We start from the raw sequence: 10,413 nt of genomic DNA on the forward strand, positions 1-10,413 counted from the left end.
GGAGGTGGTTGTTTGTCATCCCTTCTGTCTGCTGTGATTGGCTGGTATAGCATACCAGCCAATCGCAGCACAAGAGGAGCATGTAGATTAATGAAAGCCTCTGTATTTCGCCATTTCAGTGCCATTTCAGTTTATTTGCGGAGTGCAGATCCTGTGCTCCACAGTGATATAGTGTGAAAAAATGTGGAAACCTGTGTGTCCCTGGAACTGCTGCAGTGTTCAATAATCTAATTGTTAATTGACAGCAGTTCCAGGATCCCTGGTCCCTAAATCCCTATTCCATCTTCTCCCCTGTGCATTTTGGCGGATGCTGAGCCATCCGTGAACGCCTTTTTGTCACAGGAGTTTTTTTTTTTTTTTTAGCCCTACACCAATTTTTCTTATCACCATCCACTACACATTCATTTTTTGAAAACACCTGTGGGGTCAAAATACTCACTTAGACCCCTTGCTAAATTTCTTGAGGGGTACAGTTTCCAAAATGGGGTTACCAGAGAAGCCAGTGCTTTTTCCTATAGTGTGTAAGCACGGCCACCACTACTGGATTGCAGGATGGCCGTAACCCCTGCATACGAGCAGTGTATAATGTGATGGAAAAATTAATCCATCCAGGAAAGGGGACAATATGGATAATAACAATACATTAGTAAGTGGCTTGGATCAACTTTCTCTACATGACAAATTACATTTGCTGAAGTGACAACTTTTTTAAAATTAGTTTTGAATAATTGGAGGGGTGTAGTTTCTAAAATGGGGTCAAATCTGGGTGGTTTATATGATATAAGAGTCACTTTAGAATTGAATTGGTCCTGTAAAAAGTGAGTTTTGGAAATTTTCTTCAAAATATGAAAAAAATGCTTCAAAAATTATAAGACGACATTTACAAAATAATGCAAACAAAGTAGACATATGGTGACTGTTAATTAATAACTATTTTATGAAGTATCACTGTTTTCAAAGCAGAAAATTTCAAATTTAGAAAATTTCAAATTTTTCTAAATGTTTTGTAACTTTAGAATTTCCTTTTTTATAAATAAAGTACAAACATCAACCCAAATTTACCACTAACATGAAGTATGATGTGTCATGCAAAAACCATCTTAGAAATACTTGGATAAGTAAAAGTGTTCTAAAGTTATTACCACATAAAAATTTGGCTCGGTCAGGAAGGTGAGAACTGGCTAGAAGGGGTTAATAGATATCGTGACGGCAGGAACACAAGATCTTAAACGTTCCTACAGATCATAAAGTATTTTGTAACTGATAGAGATGTGTGGAATCTTTCTTTCATGTAACTAGATTGATTTTATTATGTAGTTGCTTTAAAGAGGACCTTTCACTACAATAAAAAATCTACACTAAGCATACAGACATAGAGAGCGGCGCCCAGGGATCTCCCTGCACTTACTATTATCCCTGGGCGCCGCTCTGTTCTCCCGGTATAGGCTCCGGTATCTTCAGATTTTCGGCTCAACTGGGAGGAGCCTGCCGGATTCTCCTTCTCCCAGGCTGTAGCGCTGGCCAATCGCAGCGCTCAGCTCATAGCCTGAGAGGTTTTTTTTCTCTCTCAGGCTATGAGCTGAGCGCTGCGATTGGCCAGCACTCCAGCCTGGGAGAAGGAGAATCCGGCAGTCTCCTACCAGTTGAGACGAAAATCTGAAGATACCGGAGCCTATACCGGGAGAACAGAGCGGCGCCCAGGGATAATAGTAAGTGCAGGGAGATCCCTGGGCGCCGCTCTCCATGTCCGTATGCTTAGTTTAGATTTTTTATTGTAGTGAAAGGTCCTCTTTAAGTTGCTTGTTCCTTATCTCAACTGCCTCCCCTCCCCCTTTGCATCAAGCTGTCTGTTTGTCCAACACTGAAGCGAGAACAGAGGGGGATTTAAGCTGCAATAGGCCCCTCACTTCTCCCACAGGATGAAAAACAGTCAGTATCTGGTGTGGCCATCATTTGCCTCACCCAGTGCAACACATCTCCGTCGCATAGACTTGATCAGGTTGTTGATTGTGGTCTGTGGAATGTTGGTCCACTCCTCTTCAATAGCTGTGCGCAGTTGCAGAATATTGGCAGGAACTTGAACACGCTGTCGTATCCGCCGATCCAGAGCATCCCAAACATGCTCAATGGGTGACATGTCCGGTGAGTATGCTGGCCATGCAAGAACTGGGATGTTTTCAGCTTCCAGGAATTGTGTACAGATCCTTGCAATATCGGGCCGAGCATTATCATGCTGCAACATGAGGTGATGGTCGTGGATGAATGGCACAACAATGGGCCTCAGGATCTCGTCACGGTATCTCTGTGCATTCAAAATGCCATGAATGAAATGCATCTGTGTTCCTTGTCCATAACTACGCCTGCCCATACCATAACCCCACCGCCACCATGGGCCACTCGATCCACAACGTTGACGTCAGCAAATCGCTCACCCACAGGACGCCACACACGCTGTCTGCCATCTGCCCTGAACAGTGAAAACCGGGACTCCAACGTGCCAGATGCCATCGAATGTGAGAATTTGCCCATTCAAGTCGGTTACGATGACGAACTGCAGTCAGGTCCAGACACCGATGAGGATGACGAGCTTCCCTGAGACGGTTTCTGACAGTTTGTGCAGAAATTCTTTGTTTATGCAAACAGATTGTTGCTGCAGCTGTCCGGGTGGCTGGTCTCAGACGATCATGGAGGTGAACATGCTGGATGTGGAGGTCCTGGGCTGATGTGGTTACATGTGTTCTTCGGTTGTGAGGCCGGTTGGATGTATTGCCAAATTCTCTGAAATGCCTTTGGAGATGGCTTATGGTAGAGATATGAACATTCACTGCACTGGCAACAGCTCTGGAAGACATTCCTGCAGTCAGCATGCCAATTGCACGCTCCTACAAACATTGCGACATCTGTGGCATTGTGCTGTATGATCAAACTGCACATTTCAGAGTGACCTTTTATTATGGGCAGTCTAAGGCACACCTGTGCAATATTCATGCTGTCTAATCAGCACCTTGATATGCCACACCTGTGAGGTGGGATGGATTATCTCGGCAAAGGAGAAGTGCTCACTACACAGATTTAGACAGACTTGTGAACAATATTTGAGAGTAATGGGTCTTTTGTGTATATAGAAAATGTTTCAGATCTTTGAGTTCAGCTCATGTAAAATGGGAACAAAACCAAAAGTGTTGCGTTTATATTTTTAATTACCGTATTTTTCGCCCTATAAGAAGCACTTTTCCCCCCCAAAAAATGGGGGGGAAATGCCCCTGAGTCTTATGGGGCAAATGCTGTCATTTTTACATCGCAGGTTGCGATGTATGAGCGAGCGGGGAGGGGCTGGGAGGAGGAGCTGGGGGCCGGCAATTGCGGCGGGGCCGGTGCAGTCACTGTACTCCGGCCCCGCCGCTCCAGTGCTGCACTATACAAATATAAAATGTCTCATTCAATTGAGCGTTTAAACATGCCCCCCCACTTTTATTATTACCGTACACCCTAACAGCTTCTGTAGAATGCAGGCAGGCAGGCCGGGCGGGCGGCAGCGTAACGCCCTGATGTCATGTGCCTACGCCGCCTACTTGATAAATGAAGCAGGCGGCGCAGGCACGTGACGTCAGTGAGTGACGCGCCTGCCTGCCTGCCTTGTACAGAAGCTGTTAGGGTGTACGGTAATATTAGGAGTGAGGGGGCATGTTTAATCACTTTTAATTGAATGAGACATTTTATATTTGTATACTGCAGCATTGGAGCGGTGGGGGTGAGGGGGGGAAATCTGTGGATGACAGTTTTATGGGGGACATCTGTGGATGGCACTGTTAAGGGGTGGGGAGTCTGTGGATGGCACTGTTATGGGGGGTCTGTGGATGGCACTGTTATGGGGTGGGGGGTCTGTGGATGGCACATATATAACAGTGCCATCCACAGATCCCCCATAACAGTGCGTCATCCACAGATTCCCCCATAACAGTGCGTCATCCACAGATCCCCCCATAGCAGTGCGTCATCCACAGATCCCCCATAACAGTGCGTCATCCACAGATCCCCCATAACAGTGCGTCATCCACAGATCCCCAGTAATAGTGCCATCCACTGACCACCATTAGTTCCAAACCCACCAAAAGCACACCTTTTGGTTAAAAAAAAAATTTTTCTTATTTTCCTCCCCAAAAACAGTTTGGTGTGTTATCTCCTTTCTTCTTATCTTTTTTTTCCTTCTTAGCCAATGAAATAATGGCATGAGCCTCGGAGGGGGACGCCCCTCTCTGAAGATGTAAAACGGCTTTACTCATTGTCATAAACAAAGAGATTGTCTTTTACCAGCTTGCGTCAGTGTCTAGTCTCTCTGCCACGCGTGGATAATAACCCCTTGAGGGTACCTTGATTTGGAGCACCAGAGTGTATCTTAAAGAGGACCTTTCACATCTCCTGACACTCCTGTTTTAATAGCTACATACATTCCCCATGTAATAACAATTTTGGAGCATCTAGTCTTATAACTCTATGTTGTGCCATTCCTTTGTTAATCCTGCTAGAATTTATGAATGAATTGCTAGCAGTCTGCAGTAATGGTACAGAGGGGTGGTAACCAGTTGGAGGTGTGTACCTGCACAGTCTGAAAATGGCAGCACTGATTGGATAGAGTCAGTCTGTGCAGGTACACCCCCCCAACTGGTTACCACCCCTCTGTACTCTTACTGCAGACTGCTAGCAATTCATTCATAACTTCTAGTAGAAATAATAAAGGAATGGCACAACATACAGCCATAAGAGTAGATGCTCCAGAATTGTTATTACATGGGGGATGCATGAAGCTATTAACAGGCATGTCAGGAGTGGTGAGGGGTCCTCTTTAAATGCTTTAATTAAAGCAACTTCAACATAATAATCTTCATGTTCATCTACCTGTTGATCTAGTGAGACACTGTGATGTTCTCCTGCGCAATCCTCTTGGCGAAGAGGACTGAGACATCTCTGCGGTGTGATTTTCATACTGGATAGATCTGTAGGAAACACATGCAGTGGAAAATATATATGGTGCATGAATTTACACGTCTGCAAAACTAGTGTAATTTGCACCTAAATTGTCAAACTGGTGGTGCAAGTTTACACTATTTCTAGCACAGACTAGTTATACACCCTTAGTGATTAAATACATTCTTTTATCATAGTATTCAAGAAAGGATGTGTGTGGTTAGCTGTGTATAATACCTAGTGAAATGAGGGGCTGGCGATTCTCCATTATTGTGTCCTTGTATCCATCTTTGTGTTCTTCTACATATTCCCACTCCTCCATGGAGAAAAAGACAGCGACATCCTGACATCTAATAGGAACCTGATACGTAATCATACAGTGATCATCCACACATCTCTTTTGGTATCAGTATATGACATCCCAGCATTCCCAGCAGCGCTCACCTCTCCAGTCAGCATCTCGATGATCTTATTGGTGAGGTCTAGGATCTTCTGCTTATTGCTTCTCTCATACATGTTGATGGAGCTGTTCATTCTCAGTCCTGGGCTCCTGGGTTTTACACATTCACCAGATGTCTCCTTCACTACTGTATGATTCTGTATAGAGAGACACACTGATAAATATTACTGACCCTAAAGTCCGCACCTCTGCAGTCATGTCCATGTTTTAGAATACATAACTGCTAGGATCCTTACCTCACCCGTCAGCAGGTAGATTATCTCCAAGGTGAGATTTAACAGTCTCTCAGCCATTGTGTACCTGTCCCTATCCATTCTTGCTGAGTCGCTGGGAGGATCCTATAGAGTAGTGAAGAAACCTGAGAAAAAGGAGAGATTCTGCTTGAGCAATTAGGTGAAATTCATCATGAACAATGGGAAACCCTTTGAAGGAAATATTGATGTGTAGATGTTGCTTTATCTCCGTAAGGTTTGGAGCAAGAGCTGAATAGATTCGCAATCACCCATTCTCGTATGTGAGCAATTAGTCTTTTTAGGCGGATACAAAAAAAAATTGCAAATGTTTTTCTGTAGAACTGTAAAATGAATAAATACATCTGGACCTAGGACATTATAGGCCCACACGTGTTAGCATCATAATAAATTGTTGTCTACTAGCCCTAAAAAATGGGAAATGTTTACCCCCTTAAAAGGGGTTTTCTCACTTCAGCAAATAGTATTTACCATAATTAAAACAAGGCACTTACTAATATATTGTTGTTAGCCATATTGCGTCCTTTGCAGTCCATCAGTGGTGGCTGTACTTGCACACTATTGAAAAACGCACTTGCCTATGAGCAGCCCTGTGGTCACGGCAACCAGAGAGGCCGGTCCTTTTTCCTATAGTATGCAAGCATGACCACCACGGATGAACTGCAGGGTGGTCATAACCATGGAAACGAGCAGTATATAATGCAATGGAAAATGAATCCAGCCAGTAAAGGAGGCAATATGGACAATCACAATACATTAGTAAGTGGCTTGTATTAACTTCCTCTACATAATAAATGCTATTTGCTGAAGTGAGACAACCCCTTTAAGGAAGCAACCAGTTTTGGTCTTAAAAGAGTTTTCCAGAACTAAGCCCTAGGATAGGTCATCAATCAGATCGTGGGGTCCAACTCCTGGCACCCACACCAATTGTTACATAAAGCCATAGTTCCAGGAAATAAACAGCTCTGTACACTGTGCAGTGGTCATTATGGGGTACTGCAGTTTAGCACCCATTAAGTGAACTTACAGTTTTTCAATCATTGGTAAAATACATTACAATATTTCTGTATTGTATTGTACTTTATCAGTATAAGGCCTCATGCACACGACCGTTTTTCGGGTCCGCATCCGAGCCGCAGTTTTTGCGGCTCGGGTGCGGACCCATTCACTTCAATGGGGCCGCAAAAGATGCAGACAGCACTCCATGTGCTGCCCGCATCCGTTGCTCTGTTCCGAGGCCCCGCAAAAAAAATATAGCATGTCCTATTCTTGTCCGGTTTGCGGACCGCAAAAAACAGCACGGTCGTGTGCATGTAGACTTACACTGACAATTTGCCTATTAGACCGTGACATTGTGAGGTCTCTGGTTGCCATGGCCATCATTGGGACCCTGCACACGCATGGCAAGGGGCTTGATGGGATACAGAGGGAGCCCCCTCACTCTGTAAACCATTTAGATGCCACGGTCAATATTGACCACAGCATCTGAAGGGTTAAGCTGCTGGGATCAGAGTTATGTCCAATCCCAGCAGTGAAGTCAAGGTGCAAGGTATTATACAGCTTGCACCCACAAGGGCTGACTGGGGCACAGCTCCAGAGCCTGCACCATCACTGTGCCATACTATTACATTGCTTTGTGTTAACTGATAATTGAAGCAATATAATAGTATGGTGTTTGTCAGGAAGGGGTTAAAAGGAATCTTTCAACATCTTTCTGTTGCTCTATATGAGGGCAGCATAACATAGTGAAAGGCATTCTGATGTCAGCGCTGTGTTTGATGTGTGTTCTCTGTACATTAAAGTTTATTAGTTGAGGTAGGAGTAATTGATATCCGAGGCCAATTGACTGCTTTCTCTCTGTACAGTATACAAACATCACAATGCTGAAGTCAACATGTCTGTCACTACTTTATGCTACTCTCAGAGAGTGCAGCAGACCGTTATTGACAAATTCCCTAAAGGGAGTCTGTCAGCAGTTCTGACTATGTTAAACTGCTGATGGTGCTAGGCATCAGTTGGGAAGAGCCATGACTATGAACTTTTATTTTGCAATGCTTCACAATTGAGCTGACATCTATAGTGGTCTCCTGGCTGTCACACAATGTAGAGAGTAGTGTTGAGTGATCTTGTGTTTTCAAGTTTCAAGGTTCAGGTTATCTAAAAATCCCGTTATGGATTCCGCTACCATGGACCATAACTTATAGTCTGTGGTAGCGGAATCCATAACAGAATTCTTAGATAACCCGAACATTGTATGCTGAACTTGAAAACACAAGATCGCTCATCACTAGTAGAGAGGAGAAGCTGTGAACCAGCACAGTACAGAGAGCACTCCAAAGTGCACGCACGGCCACCACTACTGGATTACAGGGCGGTTGTAACCATGGAAACGAGCAGTATATAATTTGATGGAAAAATTTATCCAGAAGCCAGCAAAGGAGGGAATATGGACAATCACAATACATCAGTAAGTGCTCTGTATTAACTTTCTCTGCATAATAAATGCCATTTGCTGAAGTGAGACAATGCCTTTAAAGAGGACCTTTCATTGATTGTTTTTTTTAGTTCACTTAAATACCTTTCTTCGCCGGGTCGCCGCTGATGCTGCCACCCTGCCTGATTTTTTGAAATATCGCTTGTACACCTAGGGTTGTACATCCTGTGCCGGGGTACAAGCCTTTCTCAGACCCGGGCACAGCGATCAGCTGGGAGTGATGCGATGCTATCCCAGGGCAGCGCTGACTTCAGACACGCCCACCCTCCCTTCCTTCTGTTCGGGTTTGGCTTTAAGAAAAAGGTGGCAACCCTATGTACACCCCGCTGTGCCCCCCTGCAGTTTTCCCGCCCAGTATGTTAATACTATGTATGTTAGCATGTTAGTATAATACTATGTATGTTAGTATGTTAATTATAGGGAGGAGGAGATGCCAGGGTTTCTCAATGGGCATCTCCTTCTCCCAGGCTGTGCCGCGGTCCAATCACATCGGAAAACATCACAGCCAGGGGGAAGGTGAGCTTTTTTTTCTCCCTGGCTGTGACGCTCTCTACTGTGAATGGGCCGCGGCACAGCCTGGGAGAAGGAAATGCCCATTGAGAAACCCTGGCATCTCCTCCTCCCTGTACCGATGCTCAGTATTAACATACTGGGCGGGAAAACTACAGGGGAAAACAGCGGGGTGTACAAGCGATATTTTAAAAAAAACAGGCAGGGTGGTAGCATCAGCCACCAGGCAAAGAAAAGTATTTAATTGAACTAAAAAATATAATAAATCACAGATCACTGGGGGGTCCAGCTCCCGACACACACCTGCTGATCCGCTGTTTGAAGCGGCTAGCGATGTTGGGTGAACACCGCAGCCTCTTCATTATCCTGTGACACCAAGTTCCATTGGTCACATAACCTTTGTGCAGCTCAGTCCTACTCAAGTGAGCTGAAAAAATAAAAAATAAACTCTAGCTGATATACAATGTAGAGCGCTGTGCATTTTCTGCAGAGCTCATCCGAGCTGCTTATATAGACAGGAGGGTGTCTTTCCTAATCATGTTCAATCAACTGAATTACCACAGGTGGACACTACAGAAATATCTCAGATGATGACGAGAAATGGGAGGCCCCCAGAGCTAAATTTCAAGAGTCATAGCAACATGTCTAAATACTTGTGTCCATGCCAAATTTTAGGTTTTCCTTTTTAATAAATTTGCAAACAGTTCTAAAATTCTGTTTCACTTTCTCATTAGGTGGAACTGAGAGCAGATAGATTTTTTTTTAAAGTTTTTGAAGTTCCATTCACAAGTCCATGGTGTATTGCGGATCCGCAATACACCTGGCCGGCTTGCCCCATAGAACTGCCTATTCTTGTCCGCAAGACAAGAATAGGACATGTTCTATTTTTTTTGCGGAGCCGCGGCCCAGAAATTCAGGGCCCAAGCCTGGAAGTTCGGGGCCGCGCTCTGGAAATGCGGATGCGGAGAGCACATAGTGTACTCTCCGCATCTCTTCCGGCCCCATAGAGAATGTTGGGTCCGCACCCGTTCCCGATATTGCGGAACGGATGCGGACCCATTTGCGGACGTGTGAATGGACCCTTAAAGTGGTTTTCCACTTTAAAAATTAACTACCAAAATTATTTAACAAAGTCTCTCATAACTTTGCGAATAACTGACTTCAGCTCATCGGATTCTAATACTGTACGGAGACCAATCTCTGTACACTATTAATCCGAAGTTTTGAACAAAGTGACTTCGGTTAAAGCATCTGAAGCTTGCTTCGCTCATTACATATATATATATATATATATATATATATATACATATACACGTTACATCTACAACCCCGTACAATATACGCACACAAGCTTATATAATGCTCTGTTCACACTTGTCTTTTTTGTTGTTTGTCTTGCACAGCATGCTGCAGTATGGTATCTAGCACATAAAGAAACTAATACCTGACAGAAAAGTGACTGATCCATTAAAAGTCAATGAAGACAATAAAATGACCGCAATGGTCCATCACAACTCATGTAAAAACAGAAATCATGATGCCAGTGTGAACAGAGCCTTACATATAAATGTAGATATGCAAAATAATACAATGATATTAAATCCTACACTATATACATACACAATACACAAAACCCACATATTTCTATACCCATTGATCCCAGAACATAACAATACATACAAAACACACATACCCCTGATCACTACACTGTACATAGATACTGTACATCCTAG

General features: G+C 43.9%; 1 protein-coding gene across 1 annotated transcript in view; it reads right to left on the minus strand.

Annotated features, from left to right (window-relative positions):
• Positions 1-10,413, minus strand: part of LOC121003390 (oocyte zinc finger protein XlCOF7.1-like) — a 46,638-nt gene extending 36,225 nt beyond the window's left edge. Inside the window, exons 1-5 of the mRNA XM_040435213.1 lie at positions 10,374-10,413; positions 5,662-5,783; positions 5,410-5,562; positions 5,203-5,326; positions 4,897-4,994 (exon numbers count right to left, since the gene is read on the minus strand). Coding sequence (XP_040291147.1) covers positions 4,897-4,994; positions 5,203-5,326; positions 5,410-5,562; positions 5,662-5,739 — 453 coding nt within the window. The 5' untranslated portion in view covers positions 5,740-5,783; positions 10,374-10,413. The remainder of the gene's footprint in view (positions 1-4,896; positions 4,995-5,202; positions 5,327-5,409; positions 5,563-5,661; positions 5,784-10,373) is intronic.

Source organism: Bufo bufo, chromosome 6 (assembly GCF_905171765.1).
Source record: "Bufo bufo chromosome 6, aBufBuf1.1, whole genome shotgun sequence".
Lineage (NCBI taxonomy): Eukaryota > Metazoa > Chordata > Amphibia > Anura > Bufonidae > Bufo > Bufo bufo.